This window comes from Pelophylax lessonae (assembly GCF_965119305.1).
Source record: "Pelophylax lessonae genome assembly, chromosome: 8".
NCBI classification, from domain to species: Eukaryota; Metazoa; Chordata; class Amphibia; order Anura; family Ranidae; genus Pelophylax; species Pelophylax lessonae.
Window position 1 is genome coordinate 240253614 of NC_138775.1, and position 24518 is coordinate 240278131.

General features: G+C 44.6%; 1 protein-coding gene across 2 annotated transcripts in view; it reads left to right on the plus strand.

Annotated features, from left to right (window-relative positions):
- Positions 1-24518, plus strand: part of CC2D1B (coiled-coil and C2 domain containing 1B) — a 74147-nt gene that overhangs the window by 7061 nt on the left and 42568 nt on the right. For both annotated transcript variants that reach the window (XM_082265313.1, XM_082265314.1), the window contains exons 2-6: positions 14249-14377; positions 15198-15336; positions 17630-17739; positions 17821-17970; positions 22753-22875. In XM_082265313.1, the coding sequence (XP_082121439.1) occupies positions 14309-14377; positions 15198-15336; positions 17630-17739; positions 17821-17970; positions 22753-22875 (591 nt within the window). In that variant the 5' untranslated portion in view covers positions 14249-14308. The remainder of the gene's footprint in view (positions 1-14248; positions 14378-15197; positions 15337-17629; positions 17740-17820; positions 17971-22752; positions 22876-24518) is intronic.

Genomic DNA, 24518 nt, shown 5'->3' on the forward strand with positions numbered 1-24518 from the left:
TGCAATGGGACACAGATGGCAAAAAAAAAAAAAAATCTGACCGGGGTTATAACCCTCCCTTACTCTTATCTAAAATGGAAAAAAAAAGTTTTGCCTATAGTTCTACTTTAAAGCGGAGTTCCACCCATTTTTAATAGGTTGGAATACATAGATCTATGTAATCCCCTTTAAAACGACTTTTACCAATGGAAACTTTTTTTTTTTTTTGCTAGTAAATACCTTAATTTCTGCTTTATTCCTCCTCTCCTCACTTCCGGGTCCGATCGGCGATGACGTCATTCGGCGATTCGCAGTGTTTGCTGGGATGTATTCTATTCCAGAAATCTCGCAGGAGCTGAGCTGTAACACCGTCCCTGCCCCGCCTCCGCCCCGCCTCCTCTCATTGAGTTGTATTGTATGCAATGTATTAAGGCCGTTCTCTGCCCCGCCTCCGCCCCGCCTCCTCTCATTGAGTTGTATTGTATGCAATGTATTAAGGCCGTTCTCTGCCCCGCCTCCGCCCTGCCTCCGCCCGCCTCCTCTGTGAGTTGTATTGTATGCCATGTATTCAGGCCGTTCTCTGCCCCGCCTCCGCCCCGCCTACTCTCAGTGAGCGAGGACTAAAATCATTATATCCTTACTGACTGAGAGGGGGCGGGCGGAGGCGGGGCAGAGAACGGCTTGAATACATGGCATACAATACAACTCACAGAGGAGGCGGGGCAGAAAACGGCCTGAATACATGGCATACAATACAACTCAATGAGAGGAGGCGGGGCAGGCACGGCTCAGTACAGCTCAGCTCCTGCGAGATTTCTGGAATGGAATACATCCCAGCAAACACTGCGATTGGCCGAATGACGTCATCGCCGATCGGACCCGGAAGTGAGGAGAGGAGGAACAAAGGAGAAATTAAGGTATTTACTAGCAAAAAAAAAAAAGTTTCCATTGGTAAAAGCCATTTTAAAGGGGATTACATAGATCTAAAGTTCCAAAAATGGGTGGAACTCCGCTTTAAGTAACGCCAACCCATCCACAGGCAGCCTAAGCATACGTTGATAGTGAAAAATATTTGTATAAATCTAAAGTTGTGACTTTATACAGGAAAATACCACTACATGTGCAGATGTGGGAATTGTTAATGTAACCAAACAGAAATATTTATCCAAGATAACCGTGCCTTGTTTCCTTTGTGTAAGGATTACCAACGCACAATGAAGTTTACAAACAAATGAGGTAGAGGGATAAGGGGTGTGGCGGCCGTACATGGTTCGAAATTCAGCTGGTTCAGCAGGGACAGACACAAGTCGATCTATCGATGACTGTACAACCAGTCTGTCAGGTTTTTCCAGAATGATTAGTGCCGCCGGCTATAGCCACTAGCAGTGATCATTGTGTTCTTCTGGCAGGGAAGGCTCCCTGCTGGCAGAACACAATAGCACTGCGGGAGGGATTCCCCCATTAACATTGACTGTGTTAATGGGGGAATCAATCAATTTTCTTTCTTTTCACTAGTTATGACGGACTTCCACTGACCAGTACACACGAATGCTGATCCATAAAACCAATTTCCCATGGGTAAAACTGTCAGACGGTCCCTGCATGTGCAGATGGAAGTGGCTACACCTACACTATTTTGGTTTAGTCTAGTGGTCATACCTATGTACTGCATGGAAATACACTTCCGCTATATGTACTTTTTCATGATGACTGTATAACTTTGGCACCCCTCCTCTCCCCTGAAGAAGGAAAAAACATTTAGCTCCGAAACGCATTGGGTTGCCTTGTGAACACCAAGATTCTGGCCTGACACTTTACCTTGGCCAATCTGGTGCTCCTGCATCTCTGTATTAGAGGGTGCTCTGTTTACATTTTTGTATGTCATCAGATGTCTGCATTTACCTTAGCAATTACCACTGACCATGTGGTCATTATTATGATTGTTCTACAATAAAGTTTGTTTGTACTTTTTATTATATTTTGTTGTTCTACTTTACTACTCCCTAAGAGCCCATTCAGACAGGCGCGACACGACTTTGGGGGGGCGACCTGTGAAGTCGCGTGCACCGCTGTGCACAAGGACTTCAGTGCGACTTGCAGAGACTTCACATAATGGAAGTCTATGCAAGTCGCTCCAAGGCCGCCCCAAAGTAGTACAGGACCCTTTTTCTAAGTCGGAGCGACTTGTGTCGCTCCTATTAGAACGGGTCCTGTACTACTCAATGGACCACGACCTACCGCGACTTGTCAGGCTGACAAGTCGCCTGACAAGTCGCGCTAGTCTGAATGGGCTCTAAATCTGCCAGAAAAGTCCCCCTGGGGTACCAATTTTCTTTCTGGTATTTATTGGGATGTTGGCAGAACCCCTTTTATAAGACCAGTGCTCTTTTGGTCTTTCTTTTCATTCTTTTGACCTGTGGTAGAAGGAAAGAAGATTGCATAACCCATGACCTGCCTAACGCCGAAAAAAAAGAAAAAACGCATAAATTCAGCCTGTGTGTTTGTTGGTCTGTCCGGCTTCTGTTGGACGTGCATGCTGCAAAACCAGCAGCCGACCAACTCCCCCTGTCAGAACACAACAGCTCAGTGGGGGAGGTTGCTGTACTAACTTCGTATAGTTAGTATAGCGGCTCCAACCGGAGCTGTCTTTTTTTTTTTTTTTTTTTCATTTAACCCGCTGGATTGATTAGAAAAAAAGCTAAGTGTGTACAAGGTTTAAGCCCCTGTTCATACTGAATGCGGCTTTGAAACTGCGCCACTTCAGCGCAATTTCAGTGCCACCAGTCAGTGCGATTTCAGAAGCGGCTTGCTGATATCTGTGCAATGTTATGCACAGATGTTAATGCAAGACACACATGAAATTGCCAAAAATAGTGCAGGAAACGTTTTCAAATCAGTGCAGGTCTGATCGCACCGATTTGAACGGTTACAAATGCACAAATGGGGTGCGACTTGTCGTGATTTTAACCGCTTGCCGACCGCCGCACGACTATTTACTGCGGCGGTCAGCCCCTCATAGGCAAAGCGACGTAGGGCTACGTCGCTAGCCTGTGAGGCTCTGGGGAGCGAGCGCGCGCCGCCGGATGCGCGCTCCTGCTCGGTCACGGACCCCCCCCCCCTGCGCGTGTGCCCGGGCGGACCTGATGTCCGGCCCGGGCTCTATCAGTCCAGCAGGAGGGCTTTATAGTTATTTCTGCCTAAATAAATAAAAAGTGTTTTCTAAACCATACCCTTTTCAACTTGCTTATCAGATGGTATTTTCCTGGGCCCCATTGGGTTAACATAGGGGCCCAGGAGATGTCAGCAGAGGATGGACTTTTTTTTCCTTTTTCGGGGCACAGGGAGACAAGCACATGCGCTGCCCATATCATAGTTTCGGTCATGGCCACCCACTGCCTATGCTTTCACTGGCTGAGTGATTTATTTCTACACTGCTCCCTCAGTAAGTTCCATGGACAGAAGGAGAGACTGATGTGAGGTGGGCTGGAGGCTGAGAGGGCACTGCAGGATGGCGGGTGGCACTGCACAGCCTCACACAATGACCCTGACTACTAATGGCCGTACACACGATCCGAAAATCGGACGAAAAATAACGCTTGTGAAAAGATCGGACGATAATCTGATCGTTAGTACACAGCTTACGAGAGGCGATCACGACAGTTCGCCCGATATTTCCCGGTCGTGCAAGCATAAAAATTTTGATCGTATTATAACACATCGTACGATAATCGTATTATCAGTGTGTTGTTCGTCCGAAAAAAAGTGGTGAGCAGTAGACAGCGCATGAGCAGTAGACAACATTTCCCCTCACACTCTACAGCGTGGTTACGCATACCGGAAGCTTTTGAATCATCGTCCGAGATAATTCGTATCATAAGTAACCTCTCCCATTTGCGAATATAATTGAGAGTTCCTAGCAACCAAACAAAAACGGACGGAACGTCGTCCGATTTTCGGATCGTGTGTACTGGACATAAGGAAGGAAGGTAGACTCCCCGACTCCCCACTGTGTGCCTACCATCATTATGACGATCTGAGCACAGCAGCTGCTCTGTTGCTCTGTCACAGTGTCACATTGCTGTTGGGTGCTGATTATGTTATCTTTATGGCTGTACTGTATGTTACAGATTGTAACACAGTACAGCCATAACAAAATCAGCAACCGACAGTGACACTAACAGAGCAGCTGCTGTGCTCTGATCATTATAATGATGGTAATCATAAGCATGAGATGCTTGGTTACATTTTTGTTAGGGGGGCAGTAAATGGAATGGCTGAGCTGTGTTTTTAGGGCCCCCAACAACCCCCCATAAGAAATATTTCCCCAAGCTTTCCACTTAGATCTGCCGGTCAATTTTTTGTGCAGACCTCTATGTAGATCTACAGAAGTCTGGATGTAAATGAACTGCTGTCTGTTTACATCCACCTACCTCTGGATCTGTTCAGTTCCTAAAAAAATGGAAAAGAACTGCATCCTTTTCTATTTATACAGACCTAAACATGACAGATCAAACATAGCCTGATGTAAATGGACACATTTCCATTTACATCTGGCCACCCTTAGAGCCATCACAAGTGCACCCCTATCCACTGTGTGGTGTATGTGGTCACAAACTGAGCTGGCACAAATGTTTTAACACTGACATCTATGCCGATAAGCTTCATTTCAGCATAGAATCCACTCACGGATCCCTTGCTAAATAGAGAAGCTCTGTTTGAAAGAGTCCTTATGCTGGAAAGGTAGCGGGATAGAAAGTACATATGTCACAACCATAAAACTTTTTGCACATCAAAAATGATCCCCACTGGACCCTCCACCATGTTGCCTGCTGGCCACAATCCTATTCAACTGTTATCAGGATTTTTAAGTGGTTAAAACCGGTGCTGAAGAGATGATGCAATGCCTCCTTCCCACCAGCCAAATGCTCTCTGAAGACCATAGAAAAAATTCCCCTGAAGGGTGGGACTTTAAAGGCAATGACCAGTCCTGGTCATTGCCTTTTAAGTCCCACCCTTCAGGGGAGTTTTCTATGGTCTACCTTACAGGGATGTTGGCAAACACTGAACCCGAATAACTGTTTCTATAAATGCTCTCTGAAGAGAGATCTGGATGCAGATCACTCTTCAAAGAGCAATGCTAGTGTGAAAAACCTCATAAAGATTTTTAAATAATTATTGGAGTGCGTGCTTCAGCTGATTTAAAGGCATCATAGATGTACCTTAAGGCTTCAAGGATAAGTTCACCTATGACAAAAAATAATAAATGCACATTTTTTTTGCAGGTAAAAAAATGTGCATTTATTATATTTTTCTTTTGTAGCCTGTAAAGCATTGCACCAGCGATCAGCATATCCCTGGTGCCATGCAGGTCTTCTTCAGATCTGTCAGTATATCTGTGTACCTGTACATCCTGTACAGGTTTGCAGATACACTGACAAGAAATCAATGAACTACCACGGCACTCCACAGCACCATTGTAGGTCTTTGAGAACTATAAGCCGACAGCCACAAAGGATGTCGGACCTTGTAGTTCATTCACACACTGAAATCCAGGATTTGGACCATGTTACATGTTCCATCCTAAAATTGGGTCAACTTATGCTTTAAAGAAAATGTATGCGTTAGGGCTCTTTCACACACTATGTCCGTCAAACGGACTCCGCTTTTCTCTGCTGAGCAGAAGGATGACAGCTGTGTCCCTGTGCTGTGTGTGGAAACACAGCTGTCAGTTTCCCATGCATCTCTATGGGGGAAATCGGATGGGAACGGACCATCGGTCCGTTCTCATCCGATCCCATCCGATCCGATCCGCTGGACAGATGGAAAATAGGGTTTCCATCCGTCCAGTTTTGACGGATCGGATGTCAGTGGACATGTCTCCGCTGACATCCGATGCCCCATAGGAATGCATGGGGGGACCGTTCAGATCCGCCAAAAAAACGAACAGGCGGATCTGAACGGTCCGCCTGTGTGAAAGGGGCCTTAAAGTCAGCGGCAACATTCTCATTAAAAAGGGATGATCTCAGGTGTGTTTGAAGCCTAGTCTAATCAAATTTATAACAGGCAGCAGAAAAACAAATATCACTTGAGGACAAGGCTGCGTTTTGTTGAGGTGGGCGGGGTCGGGGGGGTTCCCTTAGGTAGGCTGTACGGGGCCCCATGATTTCTAACAGCGGCCCTGGGCCAGTATGTTCACCTGGTTCTAGTGTTTGTAAAAGGAATAGTTCACCATGGCAGCAATACATGATTCCCTAATGACAGGTTTCCTGTAAACAGCACCACCCATCTCCTCCTCTGTTTGCCTTAGTTACAAAGATTCTTAGCTGAGCTGTCATGTTTGTGGAGCTCTGGTGCATTGAGATTGTTCATGCACGCTCTGTACCTTTCAGTTCCATGCTTTCTACCCATTGAACTGATTTATCAGTACTGCAGTAAGACTGGAACAATTGTACAACGGAACCAAGAGACCGATATAAAAAGTCATTAACCCCTCAATTTACTGAATGCAGCTAAATCCTTAACCCCTTGGAGCCTAAGCCTTTTTCTGACATATGTTGCTTACTAGTTAAAATCAGTATTTTTGTGCTAGAAAATTACGTAGAACCCCCAAACATTATATATATATATATTTTATTTTTTTAACAGAGACCCTAGAGAATAAAATGGCGATCGTTGCAATATTTTATGTCGCACAGTATTTGCACAGCGGTCTTTCAGATGCATATTTGTTTTGTAAGAAATACAATTTCATGATTTAAAAAGCTGTAAAGTTAGCCTAATTATTTTGTATCATGTGAAAGATAGTGTTAAGCAGAGTGAATAGATACCGAACATATCATGCTTTAAAATTGTGCACGCTTGTGGAATGGCGACAAACTATGGTACCTAAAAGTCTCCAATCGGCCCTGTAGAGACAGAGGGTCAGTCGTCCTTCAGTTTCATAGGACAGTCATAGAAGAATGAAAACACCTCCTACAAGCTTAACCAAACATTGATAGAAGTCACAAGACTGCTTTACATTACTGATAAAAAAATGTATTTAGCAGTTTATATTTACTAAAAAAAAATTGCACTTCTGTGTAGTGTGGAAGAGCAGATATAATGAAAGCAGGCTCCTGGGTTGAGTAACACGTTAATTCCTACTTTCTGGGGACAGAGACTTGTTCCTTCACTATCCCAAGGGCTTTGCAAGGTTGATGATTTATGCTATTGAGAGGAGCATACACACATAGCCAGGGGATCAATTACTCGGCACTCTAACATTTGGGACTATTGGCTCGAGTTTAAAGTGGTATTAAACCTTTGTTTTTTGTCCAAAAATACCAAACATGTTACACTTAAATGTTCTGTGCAATGCATTTGCACAGAGCATCCCCAAACCTCTTCTTCTGGAGTCCCCTGCTGGTGCACCAAGCCCCTCCTCTTCAGCAGGTGCCCCCACAGAAAGCCACTTTCCATGGAGGCACCCGTGCGTTCTCGCTCCAGGGCCCCTCTGCTGTGTCTATTGACACAGACAATGGACTTGGCCCCGCCCCCCGCTCATGTGTCACAGCTCCCGCTGCTTAAGATCAGCCCAATGAGGAGCGAGACAGGGGTGGGAGCGCTAATGCACATCGCTGGATCGGATGTGGCACAGGTAAGAAAAAGGAGGTGAGAAGCTGCGGCACAGAAGGTTTTTCACCTTCATGCATAGAATGCGTTAGACCTCATTCACACTTCAGCAATTGTGGGCAGATTTGCCATAATTCTTCCTGCAATTTCAAAGGGCCGATGTGTGAATAACGAATTGCGGGATTTCAGGAACTACTTTTGAGCGACATGCACCACAATTTTAGGTGTCATTCAAATGAACGGCATCTCAAATGTACATCCTACAATTTGTCATTCGCTTTGAAATCGCAGAATCAGAATTGTGGCAAATCTGCCCGCAATTCAGAACGCTGATGTGTGAATGCAGTCTTAAGGCTTTAGAACCACTTTAGGTCTTAGACTCTGTATATTATTACTATTTCAGGTTCCTAACCTGTTTTGCAATGCTGATTAGCCTTTACCTTTGGACATATGATTGTCTTTTTGAAATGTGTTGGCCGCATGACCTCTGACCTCTTCTCTCCCTCTTCTTTTTCTTTTCTTCCTCCTTCTCTTTCTTGCTCGTTCTTTTTTCAACTGCTCTTCTTTTTCATTGTGTTTACTTCTGGTTCTACTTTTTCTTTTAAAATGCTCTCTCAATCATTTTTACATTACACATAGCTGTTTTTGGATGCTCATAGGTTTTTCTTGTAGTATAATTTTATGATATTTGTGTACTATACCCATCTTGTCTATATTTATTATGGTACCCGCTGTATCTGTGTCTACTCATTTGCTGTGAGAACTGTTTTGTTCTATATTTCATTTGGAAATTTGCAAAAAAAAAAAAAAGACTGAAAGAATTGCTACCAACAACCAACCAGATTATTTCTTTCTTTTAGTAGCTGAAAGAAAGTATTTTTTTCTGCTCCAGTTTCACGTACTCCCTTTTTTTTATGATTCAGCCCCTGCCTCATTTTTTTGTTTTTGTGTCCTCTTCCTGAATAAATCCACTGGATTAAATGTCCATGTGACCTACTTTCATGTTTCCTGCTTCTTCTCTGTCACATGTTAAGTAAACTGAGGTCTGTGACGGTTTTATGAAAATAGAAATAAAACTTTAGATCAGCGGTCCCCAACCTTTTTTGCACCAGGGACCAGTTTTGTCACAGCCAACCTCTCCAGGGAACGAGGGGGGTGGTGGGTGGGGCGTGGGGTTGGTGATGGGATATTCACTGGGCCGTTCCTCAGCCCCCCTTTTACAGCACAGTCCCCCCTTTATATCAGAGTCTACAGTCCCGCTTTATATCACCGTTCCCTCTGGACAAAAAATAAATACAAATACTGTTGCTGCGGACTTTTAATATAAGGACACTTACCTGTGCAGGGATTCAGTGATATCGACACCCCGAGTCGATTCTTCAATTGGCTTCGGCTGCATGTGCCAGCATCTTCACTAAGGGAAACCAGCAGTGAAGCCTGTAGGCTTCACTGCCAGTTACTTACGGCACTTACACGAAGGTGGGGAGTAGGAGATGGGTCGGACATACTCGGAGATCGCCGTGGTGATCTTACCCAGAAGTGGGAGCAGGTACCTGGAAACCAAAAAGTGCCAAATGTGGCAGTGGAGGGTGCAAACAAGCAGGGCTTCCATTTTTGAGTAGAGCTCTGCTTTAAAGCAGTCCCAGAGTGTCCTCAGTTCCCCTACACATGACAGCCCCCCCCCCCCTTTACAGTACAGTTCTGCTTTACAGTACAGTGCCCCTTTACATTAATGTAACAGACTTCACTGTAAAGGGGGACTGTGATGGGAAGGGGAGTGCACTGTAGGGGGCACTGTGATGTAAGGGGGGGGGGGGGCTGCACTGTAAAGGGGCTTTGTAATGATTGGGAGTAAAAAATGCCCTATCTTTGGTATTAGGTGGATGAATAATGCGCCATTGTCAGTGGAAGGAATAGTGCCTCATCGTTGGTGTCAGTGGAGGGGATAGTGCCCCATTGTTGGTGTCAGTGGAGGGGATAGTGCCCCATCATTGGTGTCAGTGGAGGGGATAGTGCCCCATTGTTGGTGTCAGTGGAGGGGATAGTGCCCCATCGTTGGTGTCAGTGGAGGGAATAGTGCCCCATTGTTGGTGTCAGTGGAGGGAATAGTGCCCCATCGTTGGTGTCAGAGGAGGGGATAGTGCCCCATCGTTGGTGTCAGAGGAGGGGATAGTGCCCCATCGTTGGTGTCAGTGGAGGGAATAGTGCCCCATCGTTGGTGTCAGAGGAGGGGATAGTGCCCCATCGTTGGTGTCAGTGGAGGGGATAGTGCCCCATTGTTGGTGTCAGTGGAGGGGATAGTGCCCCATTGTTGGTGTCAGTGGAGGGGAGAGTGCCCCATCGTTGGTGTCCGAGGAGGGGATAGTGCCTATTCGTTGGTGTCAGTGGAGGGAATAGTGCCCCATCGTTGGTGTCAGTGGAGGGGCTACTGCCCCATTGTTGGTGTCAGTGGAGGGGCTACTGCCCCATTGTTGGTGTCAGTGGAGGGGATAGTGCCCCATTGTTGGTGTCAGTGGAGGGGATAGTGCCCCATCGTTGGTGTCAGTGGAGGGAATAGTGCCCCATCGTTGGTGTCAGAGGAGGGGATAGTGCCCATTCGTTAGTGTCAGTGGAGGGGATAGTGCCCATTAGTTGGTGTCAGTGGAGGTAATAGTGCCCCATTGTTGGTGTCAGTGGGATGAATAGTGCTTCATCGTTGATGTCAGTGGCAGAAAATATACACCAAGGGCCAGTTAAAAGCAAGCAAAGGGTCTCATCTGGCTCTCGGGCCTCAGTTTGGAGACCACTGTCCTAGGCAATGCTCTCCCACCTGAGCAGAGCCTCCTAGCTGTACCGATCAGCTTCTCAGGCTTTTTTCCTTCTTACTCTTGCAGCTCTCCACATGGACATCTGTCAGAGTGCCTCTCAGCTTTCTCTGTGAATAAGTTCAAAGAGGCATGCTAAAAGGTGGAGGTATCGGGGGTTGGATAGGGTCAGTGAAAGGGCCAGATGTGGCCCTGGGGCCACAATTTGTTCAGATCTGCCTTACAGCCTTCACTCGGGGATTCCTGAGTATAGGTTTGCATGCAGGAGCTATTAAAGTATACTCCTCTGCTCGCTCTCTAAAGCTGGATACACACTATCCAACTTTTGTGGTTAGATTTCCTTCAGATTTACCTTTTCTATGTAGTGCAAGGACCTGCCAGATTGCATACAAATTGAAAGTGTTTAGGTTTGACCTCATATTATATGGTTTTGGTAAGTCTAAAGGAAAAAGTCTTCAGAAAATCTTATAGTGTGTATGGCCCATAAGTCTAGGCACAAATGAGGAAGCCTTGTGGCACCTAGTCCCTTTGTAGAGAAGATGGGGCCTGAATCTCACCAGGCCAAATGCTGATGGATAATATGGATAAAGCTGGATAGGAGAATGTGATGTCACGAAATCTGCACATCTGTCTATGTCCAAAATTCGGAACTTGAAATACTTTTTCAGTATTAAAGAGAGTGGAGAGATTCACTTTCTCTAATTGTACTGGAGGCCCATTATCGCTGAAAGTGAAATAAAATCGATCATTTCAGTGGTCACTATATTAGGAATAGAGGGGAAATCTTCCAATGGTGATACGAATTCCGGCTACTACCAGAAATGTCCCTAACTTTGGAGGGATTTCCTTTCACATCCTGTTAAGGGTATGGGGCAGAAACTGAAGGAAAAGATCCTAATGGGACACAGATGGCAAAAACAAGCCTACAGGGGTTATAACCCAAAATGAAAAAATAGGTTTTGCCTTCAGTTCGTTAAAGTGATTGTAAAGTTAAAAGTATTTTTTAAAAAAAAAACAAACATCTCTATACTTACCTGCTCTGTGCAATGGAGTTGCACAGAGTGGCCCCGATCCTCCTCTTCTTGGGGCCGCCACCGGTGCTCCCGCCCCCTCCTCTCTGTCCAGTGCCTCCATTTGAAGGCGCTTTTCATGAGGGCACTCGTGCATGCTCGCTCCTGGGCCCTGCTGCTGCTTCTATTGACACAGACAGCTGGACTCGGCCCCCCCCCCCCACTCCCTTTTTACTGGCTTTAATTGACAGCATTGGGAGCCAATGGCTTCTGGTGCGCCAGCAAAGCTAGTGAAACCTGGAAGTGATGAGAGGAAAAGCTGCAGATGTGTACAACGCTGCATCGAATGAAGTAAAAGGTGGGGGGTTGGGGAGGAAGGGGGTGCTGATGCAAAAAAATGTTTTACCTTTATGCAAGGAATGCATTAAGCTAAAAATATGTTTATGCTTTAGAACCACTTTAAGCACAAGGGTCTGGAGCAGGGATCCTCAAACTACGGCCCTCCAGCTGTTGCGGAACTACACATCCCATGAGGCATTGTAAAACTCTGACATTCACAGACATGACTAAGCATGATGGGAATTGTAGTTCCTGAACAACTGGAGGGCCATAGTTTGAAGACCCCTGGAGGTTCATACTCTGCAGGAGTTTTGTGAAAGAGCCATTCTGCTCCAGGCCTGAACTAGCATGGATGATGCAGAGCCAGAGAAGCCAGCAATTGCCGATACACAGGTCAGTGTTGGGAAGCAGTTACAGCCAAGTTCACTTTTTATTTTTATTCTGTATTTTGTGCATTGTACAATACAATTTAATGACCCACAACAGCGTTTCAATTCTACATATCAGTAATTGTATCACAGTAATTATGTGGCACTGGAGTTCCTAAAAGGAAAGCGGCAATTAGTATTGACCTTCTGGGGATTACCTAAGATAGTTAGACCTTGTTACTTATTCAAGGACAATTAAAAAAAAAAAAACCTAAAGCAGAAAAACAGAATAGCCTTGGATATTGGGACCAATTGTCACCATAGTACTATATTGTAATACCTCACAAGAGATCTATAAAATTAAACCTCATCACACATGTAAACAGAACATAAAGCTTCCTCTATCCACAGTTGCCCCCCCCCCCCCCCTCCACCCCAGAAAGACAGTGAGGGGTCACAGCATATCATCTTATGTCAGGGTCTATGAAACTCATCGAGGGAGCTAACAGTATATTGGGACGTGCGCGTAAGGCTACGTTGACATGTAGGCGTTTTGGGGCATTTTCTGCTCTAGGATCAGCTCTCAAAACGCCCAACAAGACAAATCCTATTCATTTCAATGGCCCCTGTTCACATCTTAGCGTTTTGACGCTGTGAGCAAAACGCCTAACGTTTAAAAAAGTACATGAGCTTCTTTTTGGGCAGATTACAGGCGTTTTCCATTGGTCTCTAGTCAATCTAAAAACGCCTGCACAAAAAAGCCTGTAAAAACGCCTGCAAAAACGCCTGCAAAAACGCCCATAAAAACGCCTGTAATAGCAACGCCAAGATGTGAACGTAGCCTAAAGGCCGTCCATGGCAAACAAGTATCCCTAAAGTTCGCTTTCTATGCATAAAGGTTGCTATTGGATAGAGCACCGCTCTGCTGTCCATAACCAAGTAAAATATTAAAATGATCTTTCCCTATGACTATGGAAGGATTTCTTTAGAATGAATGGCTTCTCATATTTGCTTTCCACCTCTCCTGAAAGTCAGACCAAAACTTGAGGTTAATCTATAGAAAGCTGTTCTATGAAATATGTCATTTCCACAAATCCTTTTTGGTTTATTGAACTGGCAGTTTACCCTTGAGATACTAGCGTATTAAATTTAAATTGATATGCCGTGTTTCATGTTATTACAGGTCATGTAGTAAGGGCAGTGTATGCCACTTAACATTCAATTTAAAACTCTGCTATGGTGGCCTATCTGAGTGTTTACAGCACATATAACAATAAAGTTTGTTAAATTACTGCAATGTGTTTATTGACTTCAAAAGTAGTGCTTTCACTTTAGTGTCATTTTTGGCACAGTGAGTAAATCTTCGCTCACACAGTGGTGCCCATGTGTACACCGGTATGAAGGCTGTGTTTTACCTGTACAGAATGCAGAGGTGTTCCATGCATCCCCATGCAGGCAGTCTTATTCCTTTCCATTGGGACGCAGTAGCTGCACAGATATAGCTACAGCTCCCAATTTGAAATCCATGTGGGTGCAGGTGCATGTCCCTGAATGCAGGAAGTGTGCATGTCACTGTGGCCATGCAACCACTGGGTCCCATTTGACAGGAATGGGACTGCATGGACGCGGATGCATGGAACACCCCTGCATCTCGGGCAAGCAAAACAAGGCCCTCATAGGGGTGTATGCTTAAGTACACCCATATGATCAAGGCCTAACTGTTTGAACCCTTGTTAATTAATAGAGTGGTTGTCCAGCCAGCATGTGTTTGAAGGACATAAGATTGTCACCTGGTGGGACTGAACCATCTACACCGAGCAACCGTAATTTCATGTTCTCAGTTGGACTTGTGCTAAACAGTATGTGAGATTCTCCAACTTGTTTGTGGCCATGTACATTTTTTGTGTACACGACAATATCACAGAGCTCTTCCTTCAGGAAGTCAGTTTTTTTTAGAACTGATGTACAGATAATCAGGAAACAGCAAGGCTTTAACCCTGTCATTTTAACAATATTCCTTTGTGAATCCATAATCCTCTGCAGTGGGAACCTGTTTAGTAAAGTTCATTTGCAGCTTTCTCACCATTTTACTTCCATTTAGTTAAACTCTTCATAATGACTTGTTCTCTTTTCACAGGACCCCTGGTGTCAGACGTCACCGACACCCTGCACGGGGGCAGAGCTTCCATGAGCCGAAATGCTGGGCAGAAGGCCTGGCAAGAAAAATGCCCCACTCAAGGGCAAAGGAGTAGCTGCAGCCAAAGAGGTAAGGTCACCTATATGATGCTTGAAGTGTCAGACATTCCAGCATCTGAAGGAAGAATGCTAACTAGAACAGTCAAATTCTGACAAACGTTATCTCATACTGTGACGGAAATCTAAGGGGGTATAAAATTGGCTGTTGTGGGAAACGGGAACAGTTCTTCCATCTAATGATTTTATGGATGTTCTTTTCTGCACTCAAAGCTGAACTCTAGCCTTACCTTTAGTATTGCAGAGGTGTACAGTCTCCTCTCCTGTACTACAATTGCTTATTCTGATTTCACTGCACACTGTGAGCTCCTCAGTGTGCATTAGAAGCTGCAGCAAGTCAGATAAGGCCTGCATAATTTTTAGGCTGGAGGACATCCAGCATCAGCTAGCACTTTCCTCAGGATCTCTGTCCCTGGCCCGTCCCTTTCAGTCATTGGATTTCAGTTACTAGAATCATAGAGGCTTAGCAACACATGTAGTCGTTGCCTTTGGCAGTCTGCTGGAAATGCATCCTAAAACTCTGTCTAAAGGATGGCAGCATGTCTAAAGGATGGCAGCTTCTTTCATTGCACACAAAATGATCTATAGAGCTAAAACAGCATGTGTGTATGTACTGTATGTATGTTTGGAGATAGATATATATTCTGTGTTTTCTGACATTGGGTAGTTTCTTCCCTATGTTTGTTCTAAAAGCCGATGTAGAGTTGGTAGTGGTTAGAACACTCTGTCATTGCAGTTCATAGGTCTGATGGTATACCACTGCTTTCAGGTGCTTTTAGTTGTTTAAATTCTTATTTGAGTTTTTTTCTTCTCTTCATTGTTCCGGTGTGTAGCTTGGCTTGTTTGTAGACATCAATCCGGAGAATATGATTATGGGAATCCCAGATGATGCAGATGATGGAGACCTAGAGGCAGAGCTAGCCGCCCTTACTGGTGGGAAAGTGACACCCAAGGCAAAACCTAAAGGAAAAGGTGAGTGGAACTTCACTGGCTTTAAAGTATAACTGTGAGTCAATGGCATCCCTCCTCAACCACGGCTGCTGATTAAGGGGGATGGGCAAGTACTCTGCCAACTGTATGTGGTTTATTACATTTACATGTCCAACATTGGAATATAAAACAGTAGGGTTACACCAATACCGAGTACTTGCACAAGTACTTGTGCAAATGCTCCTGATACAGAAACCGATACCTTTGTGGTGCGATTTGAGCCCATACAAAATTGGCTCAAATGGCACTGCAAAGAATTGCATGCGATTTGAACAGGAATGTGGTGTGATTTCCTGCACTGCTCCTGTGTGAACCCAGCTTGTCATAGTGACTTTGAGCCTGAGTTCATACAGGGACGGTACAGGAAACCTCCCTTCATGACGGGTTCCACCATCTCCGGCTCCCGATCCTACTGTGGACATTAGCGGCTTGGGTTCCTCCTGCCTCTCCCATGGCTCTCTCCCCCTAGCCTCCAGTGGTTCCAGCCATCCATTGCCTGAATCCTCCTTCTTGGGTCCCTCAATGCTACTTCTAGCCCCTCGCTCCTGTCGAGTGCCCCAACAGCAAGCAGCTTGCTATGGGGGCACCCAAGCCTAGCTACTGCTCCGTGTGTCCATTCAGACACGGAGCTGTGGTTCGGCCCGCCCCCTCTCTCTTCTGGTTGGCTAACTTGACTTTTACAGCTGCGGGAGTCAATGGCGTGTCTCAGCCAATCAGGAGGGAGAGTCCTGGATAGCTGAGGGACTCGTGGACATTGCTGGACAGAGATGGAGCTCAGATAAGTATTAGGGGGTGCTGGGAAGGCTGCTAAACCCAGAAGGTTTTTTATCTTAATGCATAAAATGCATTAAGATGAAAAACTTTCTGACTTTACAACTCCTTTAAGCTGTGTGCCTTTTGCACGTTGTTGTTTTCTTTGAACTTTGTAGGGTATTATGCTTTTCAATTGCATTGAGATACTTGTTTCATTGTTTGTATTTAAAGAGGTTGTAAACCTCCGAATTTTTTTCTTGAAAAAAAAAAAACACCTGAAAGACAAACACATAATGAGCTAGTATGCATCGCATACTAGCTCATTATGAAATACTTACCTTAAAACGAAGCCCCGAAGTGCCGACCGCTCACCTCTCTCATGGGTGACATGTTCTGTCGCCCTTCTTCTGGGTTTGCGGCATCCGCCCATCTGATTGGCTGGAGCCGCGATTACGTCACTCCAGTGCATGCACGCGGGAGCCGACGGTCACGGCATGGGGCTCTGAAGGAACGACACCAGCGTCCGTTCCTTCAGAGCGCATGCGCCAGTGATGTCACTGGCTGCATTTAAGGTAAATATCTCCTAAACGGTGCATGTTTAGGAGATATTTACAGTACCTATAGGTAAGCCTTATCATAGGCTTACCTATAGGTACAACTTGCAGAGGAGGGTTTACTTCCTCTTTAACTGTAAAATACTTTCAATAAAAAAATGACCTGATAAAAAAATAAAAAGTGTAACTATGGGCAAAATCAACAATTACATCTATGATGCAGTGTGCTTCTAGCATTTAGCACAGCAGTTTTTGTTATTCTAAATCCCCCATGTAACAAAGTTTTATTGCCTGATAAATAACCTTGTTCAGACCGTGGGGCAAATACTTTTTGCTATCTTTACCAAAGTGACAACACTGTTTGTTTTGCTTTGTAATTACACAGCAGCGTTGTCACCCTGAGGACAATGGAGTCTTTGGACTTTATTTGAGCAGCAAACAAATTTGATTTCAATGCCAGCTAACACTTTTTATGCAGTTACCGGAACATTTTTTTTGTCTCCTCTGGAAAAGATTTACATGATAGGAAAAAAAAGGTGACCATTCTAAGCACCCCCTCAATATTTTTTGGTTTGTCCCCTACCCCTGTAACTGTCAAAGTGAATCTAAAGGCAAATAAGTTGTGACTAGACAAGCTCTTTTTTGCAGAAGAGATATGCAATGCAGAATGTACTCTGATCTACGCAGGCGCAGCTCAGTTTACATTTCTGGAATGGTGCCAGTGTGCAAAGATGAATGACTTCCACACATGCGTGGAAGTGATGTCATCTTACACCAGCCAATCAAGCCGCTAACACCTGGCAAAAAGCTGGGGAGAAGATTTCGGTGAGAAACCATGCAGGTATTGGACTGTTGGAGCTGAGGTATGTATCTCTGCCTTTAGTTACACTGTAACTGAATATAATGTTTTGCTGTAGTGGTTCTGCTTCTTTGAAAGTCTGTTCTTTGTCACTGAAATATCTCTACAGCCCCAGTTCCTATGGATCACATAGAGAAGATGGCACAGGAGTGCATGAGAGACCTGGATGCAGAGGAAGAGGGAGGTGATGATGATCTAGAGGATGATGACGATTTGCTGGTGAGCTTGACTTTTTATTTTGATTAGCATTAAGCAGGTTACATGTATGCATATATATCTTGGTGTCTCTTGTGGTTTTAGGCTGAGCTGCAGGAAGTGATGGGGGCGGTAGAGGATGAGTCTTATACCGACATACAAGATGTTGAAGAGGCTGAACTTCAGCAAGTGGAAGAAGCAGAGCCTGCCAAACAAGTTACTTCTTCAGCTGAGGACCACAAAAGCCCCTCTAAGGTAACATACCTGCACATGCAGATACAGTCAGGCTGAGACTAATGGGTTGTTAGGGCAGATGTCTCCATAGATTGTTGTTCTGTTATCAATAATAGCACCTTTGGAGCCAGGTTCAATGTTCACACTGTAAGTCAATGTATAGGTCTGCCCTCATTAGCACATTTGATGCATTTAAAGCTGAATTTCAGGTAAAATAAGTACACAGAAGAAATACATACACTATATTACCATAAGTATTGGGATGCTTTTACACGAGCATGAACTTAATGGAATCCCAGTCTTAGCCTGAAGGGTTCAATATTGTGCTGGCCTACCTTTTGCAGCTATGATAGCTCAACTCCTCTGGGAAGGCTGTCCACAAGGCTTAGGAGTGTGTCTATGGGAATGTTTGTCCATTCTTCCAAAAGTGCATTTGTGGGGTCAGACACTGCTGTAGGAAGAGAAGGCCTGGCTTGCCGTCTCCACACTAGTTCATCCCAAAGGTGTTCTATCGGGATGAGGTCAGGACTCTGTGCAGGCCAGTCAAGTCCCTCCACCCTAAACTCGCTCATCCATGTCTTTATGGACCTTGCTATATGCACTGGTCAAAATTATTTGGTGGAGGGGGGATTATGGTGTTATTCAGGGGTTGGGCTTTGGCCCCTTGGTCCCAGTGAAGGGAACGCCTAAGGCGTCAATTGGACAATTTCATACTCCCAACTTTGTGGGAAATGTTTGGGGATGGCCCCTTCCTGTCCAACAAGACTGCACACCAGTGCACAAAGCAAGGCCCATAAAGACATGGATGAGCAAGTTTGAGGTGGAGGAACTTGACTGGCCTGTACAGAGTCCTGACCTCAACCCGATAGACTGCGAGCCAGGCCTTCTCGCCCATCATCAGTGCCTGACCTCACAAATGCACTTCTGGAAGAATGGTCAAACGTTCCCATAGACACACTCCTAAACCTTGTGGACAGCCTTCCCAGAAGAGTTGAAGCTGTTCTAGCTGCAAAGGGTGTGCCAACTCAATATTTGACCCTACAGAATAAGACTAGGATGCCATTAAAGTCTATGTGCATGTAAAGGCAGGTGTCCCAATACTTTTGATAACATATTGTATATAGAAGCCATTTACCTGTCTAAGGATTTTTTTCCGGTTCTGGCATTTACACAGCCCAGCCACACAACAAAGCCAGCCTGGAAGCATGGGTTACCAGCTTGATTACCACCCTACCCCCAACAAGCTATTAAAGCCAGACTCTAGGAAACATAACAATTATCCCTTGCAGTAGGGCTGCGCCCACACTGCAAGGCCTAATTGCTTATTTAGTCTAGGGGTACAAAGAAGTGCTTTTACTAATCACATAAAAACAAAATGGAAAAAAATAGTGCTCTCTGCTAAAATCATTTATTAAAAACTAGATACAGCCATTAAAAACACTCACATAACACAAGTGAATATCAAGCATATCATCAGCTCACCATGCTGATACAAGAGTACACAACGTCCTGGAAAACGGCTCCTCCCAGCCCCGTCTAGGGCTTCTTCAGCAAGTGCTGTTGAGAGCACTATGGTTTTCCATTTGAGTTTTTAGAAGTGGAAAAACGAGATCCAAAGTTGTTCTCTACAGGAGTGTTCCCACATCTTCTATTAAGACATCATACCAGGCGATTGTGACTCTGTCATTGGGTCATTACTGGGAGGTGAGCAGGCATTCAGTCTATAGATGGTGGTCACTGAACACACTGGAGTGTTAAGTTGAACTTTCACAGGAGTGGAGTTGATATCTACAATTTGGACTATCTTTCTGTCACTGATACACATTGGACTTTAATTTTTTTATGTACTGGTTAGAATTTGCACATATGGTTGCACTTCACTTTACATTTATGTGATTTTAAGTTCATAGAGTCACTAGTGAATATGCTTTTATTAATTTTGGCAGCAGTCAAAACAGGACTTCAACATAGGCCATTAGTTGTTATTATATGGTATTCATTATTTGTTGCACTGAGTTGAGGACATATTTGTGCTGATTTAGATTTGATTTCACTAATAATTAAGTGAACAATATGGTCAAATGTTTGTGGGCACCTGACCATCACACCCATCTATATGGCCAGAAGTAAGTGGACACCCCTCCAAACTGAGTACAGGTGTTTCCGGTGAAGGGTTCTTCTAATTTTGCAGCATATACAGACTTTTTAGACAATTGTGGTTCAACAAAAACATGTTTATTACATCTGCTGCATGAGACCAGAAGACAATCAAGTCCAAACTCCCAGAGGAAATTGGCATGTCAGTCCTTGATGGTAGGTTAAGACGTAACACAGGGGACTTCCAGAAGCACCCGTGTGGGTGTTCTCAGTCAACACTTTGAATGTGTGTGTCTTTGCCTTCTGTACTATTTGAAGGGTATGCAAACCTTAACAATGAACTTCTCTTATTTGCTGCTTTTGGTCTGTTGAGTATACCTGTTTGATAAGAGCCAGAAAAATCTTGTCAATTGATAACATCCTGTTTTTTTTGCCTGTGTGTCATATACAGCAGGGGTTCTCAACCCCCCTGCTAGACACAGGGCCGTGGCGCCGCACTGCAGGAGGTGAGCTGAGCGGCTTGATTTTTAATGTACAGGTGTACCTAATAAATTGGCTGGTGAGTGTAGATATGTTATATAGTTTTTATTTTTCGGCTTGAGTTCACATCTACTTGGCTGACCCCTAAAACATATATAGTGCAAATACAGATTCTTTTTAAAAACACATAGGTGTTTATGTGTGACTAGGGTTTACTAAAATAAGGGCTAAAAGACAAAAAATAAAGCTTTCCCTTTAACATGGTAACGTGTTTGTATGACTGTTCATCTGTTGACCAATTTGATCAAAGTATACGTTTTTATTCTATTTTCTGATTCACAGGTTATTTTTAACATTTCCATTTTTAGTTTGAATCCGTTTACTTAGAAATCCAGGCTCAGCCGTGGTAACGGTTTTTCCCACTGACTGCAGCTGGTCCAACCACTCCCTGCATCATGAGACAGAGCGCTTACTGTTCTCTACTACCTCCACTCCTCTCTCCCGCGTCCCTTTGTTTTTATTTCCACCAGTCATGCTCGGTCAAGACTTTTCTCACTCGCACTGTAGAACACTCACTTCCACGGGCTGGGATTGCAGGGACAGAAGTTCTCTCTGGCTTTTTAGGTTTTCTATTTTTTTTTTTTTTTTTAATATTTATGTATTAGAGGATCCTAAAGTATCACTGAAAGGGCATAGAGCACTTGACAGCTGATGGCAGTAATCTTTCCATCTCATCATGCTACCAGATATCAAGGTACTTTATCTCCCCTGTGACTGATATTTTCTGACACACATTAGTGTTCAGTATATATTTTTTTTTTTGTTAGCTATTGCTAATCTCTTCTGTAATTAAGACTTCTTCCTGTCCTCCTCACAAACACTTTACAGAGTATTATCATGTGTAGCTCATTGTACAATCCCAGCATATACTGATTATTTGGATGAAGAAACTCCTGTGCCCATACATAGAAGTTTCTTCATCTTGGCCTGGCCAAAAAAGATGGCCTAATCATGCAAGAAGATGTTGGTGAAGGTGATGGATCCTGTGGAAATTGCACCACTGGAGCAGAGATGAGTGTAGGTCTGCTTGGATGTCCTTAGTCTGGGCACAGGTTCACTTTTAAGCTGGGTTGCTAATCACATTCTGTGATAAGCAGATGATCACAAAGGGAGTATTTTGATGTCTTTATAGAAATTGCATTCATCAAAATATGGAACAGCAGCCAATAAAATGTGTGAATACAGATCAAAATCATTCATTGCGTAATTTAACGAGATTCAATTGATGGAGGTACTCGCTGCGACCTTGAAGCGAAAAGAGGAACAGTAGCGAGGCGAGAGACTTGGTTTTATTGAACCACTTTTTCTTATTCCTAAGACTACCACACTTATCTTTTTGTCGATAGCTCAACTGGAACAGCTGTGGTAGGTCTGTGTTCTCCGTTTGCGAGTATTGCACTTGGTTGTTTCTTTGAAGTTGGTTTTTCCCTACTCCTCCCCTCTGTCCCAACCCCCCCCCCCCTTTTTTGTTCTCTCCTGTATATGGTTTTCTCTCTTACAGCTAATGTAGATGATTTTTAGTTTTGCTTAGTTGTATTCAATAATTATGGGTCCTCCCCTGCAGCCGGATTTGTGCCTGCTTAGGTGGGCGGAAATATTTTCTGGCTAGCTGATTGGTATGGGGTGTCTAAGATTGCTGATGATGTCACTACTCTGTATTCATCTTTGTGGTTGGATTCAATAAAAACCTTTATTAAAAAAAACTGCTTTAATTTAATCTTACAGTAATAATTCAGGTTGTATACTTACTGCAATTACACTAGTTTCACATTTTATAAAACCCATTATTTTCATATACCTTTTTTATAAATTTTAACAAAAAGTCATGAAATTTTCAGCTTCAACTGTTGGCGCTATATATCCTGTATAATAATAACCCTGAGCACTAGAGATGGGCTCAGGTATGTTTGGGATCCTAGTCCCAACCCACCTGCCCGATCCCGCCAGGAAGCCGACACTGCACAACACTAATCACAGGCAGTGAGACATTTCCCGGTCCACAGCTGCACAGACTAGGAAATGTCTCAATGCCGGTGATTAGCGGTGAGCATTGTCAGCTTCCTGGTGGGATCGGGCAGGTAGGTTGGGATTAGGATCCCAAACACACATGAGCCCATTACCCTTAAGTGTGCCCTTAACTGCTGCTTTGTTCCTTTTCTTTTTTAGGCAAGTACGGGGGGATTGCTGGCAACTCTCCAAGATCGGATCACGAACTACCAGACCGCAATTGCCAATGCAAAGCAAGCCAATGAAACCTCCAAAGCCAGGCGATATGAGCGAGGATTAAAGGTCGGTTTCAATATTGATATAGCCCTTTGAGTTAAGACTTCTGGAATTTTTACAATACAGCAACTCCCTTAAAGTACACTTCCTATTATCCTAAACGGATACATTTCCTATGTATTCTTAGGACATCCATACACACCACTGAAAAAATTGAGCCCGCCAAATCTTGATTCTTGTTCAAAAAAAATGTCCATTGATTCTGACAGCCTTCTGGTTTTCCTCCAGGAGAGTGTCCACTTTGCAGGGCCTGCAGTTTATATACTGCAACATTGTCCCCCTCAACAGCTGAACAGTGCTGCATTGCTTTGGACTCTGAAGACGGCCCCCCTCCCTTTACCAGCCAGCGTGATCCAACAGGGCAACCTGCATCTGGAAGGGTGGCATCTTGGGTCCATGCTCTGGCAGTGAGAATACCTTGGTAGTACCCGTCTGTGATCATAATATGGGACAAAGGGAGCCTCACAGTCTAGAAGGAAGAAAAAAAAAAACTTGCCTTTCCAGGTGAAGGAGAATGGATTATGTTAAACATCTGTTTTAATTTTTTAAATGTCATGTTTGACTTTTTCCCCCCCTCCTCTTTCAAGACTGCTACCTCTGAGCGACCTTGCCAGGAAACACTGCTTTAACCATGTAGATTCAAACCCCCTTTCAGTTCTGGTGTTTCCTCCGGTGGGGAGACATCACTAGGAACCAGGGCTATAACTGCCAGGGGAGGCTAAGGCAGCTAAAGGTCTGGGTAGGGAGCCCGGATTACCTATTGGGCTGCCTGGCATCACCCCGGCCCTCACCAGACCTCGGGGGGGGGGGGGGTCTGAGGCTGCAGGGGTCCACTCTCCTTCGCTCGGGGGAGCACTGCAGAAGCGGACATTTCTGCAGAAAGTCCCACTGGTTCCGGCCGCGGGGGATTTGAAGAGCGGGCTGGATGATAGCCTGGTGCGAGCGAATGCTGGGGAACAACTAGAGGCACAGCTGGCTTGTGACCACTCCTGGAGATGTCAGAGGCACAGACCACAGGGACTGCTCCAAGAGAAGCCAGCACCAACTATTATCTGTTTGCCTCCCGGCAGAATACGAAAATGCGGCTCTTCTCCCTGAACAGGTGAGTCAGGGTGTTTGGAGTGGATGTGCTCGCTCAGAGCTGGCATTTCTCCAGCTGCTATGCCTTCCCCCCTGCCTGTACTAATACCAGCGGTCCTGAGGAAGTTTAGGATTTTACCATTTCGGGAGGATCTTCTTTTTCAGGGTCCAGTTTCCTGTCCCCAGGTGGAGTGCTGGAATCTCGCAGCCTGGCTTTCTGAGGAAGATTTGCTGAAAAGCAAGGGGTTTTCGGATCTCTTGGCGGGGACTCTGCTTAGTAGCAGGAAAAAAGAAACCTGGGCCATTTACCTTTTGGAATTGTTTTTATAGCTGGTGTTCAGAGAACTCCTGTGATGTAAGCAGCTCAGTGGCAGTGCTGAAATTTCTACAGAGTGGGGCAGATAAAGGTTTAGCTGTCAGCACACTAAAGACTCAAGTCTTGGCAAGAAGTGTCTTTTTAGCTGAAAACCCTTGGGTGATTTGATTCTTTAGGGCCTTAAACAGGCAGAGACCAGTGAGCAATCCCCCTTTTACCATGTGGGATCTATCCATGGTTCTACAGGCTCTCT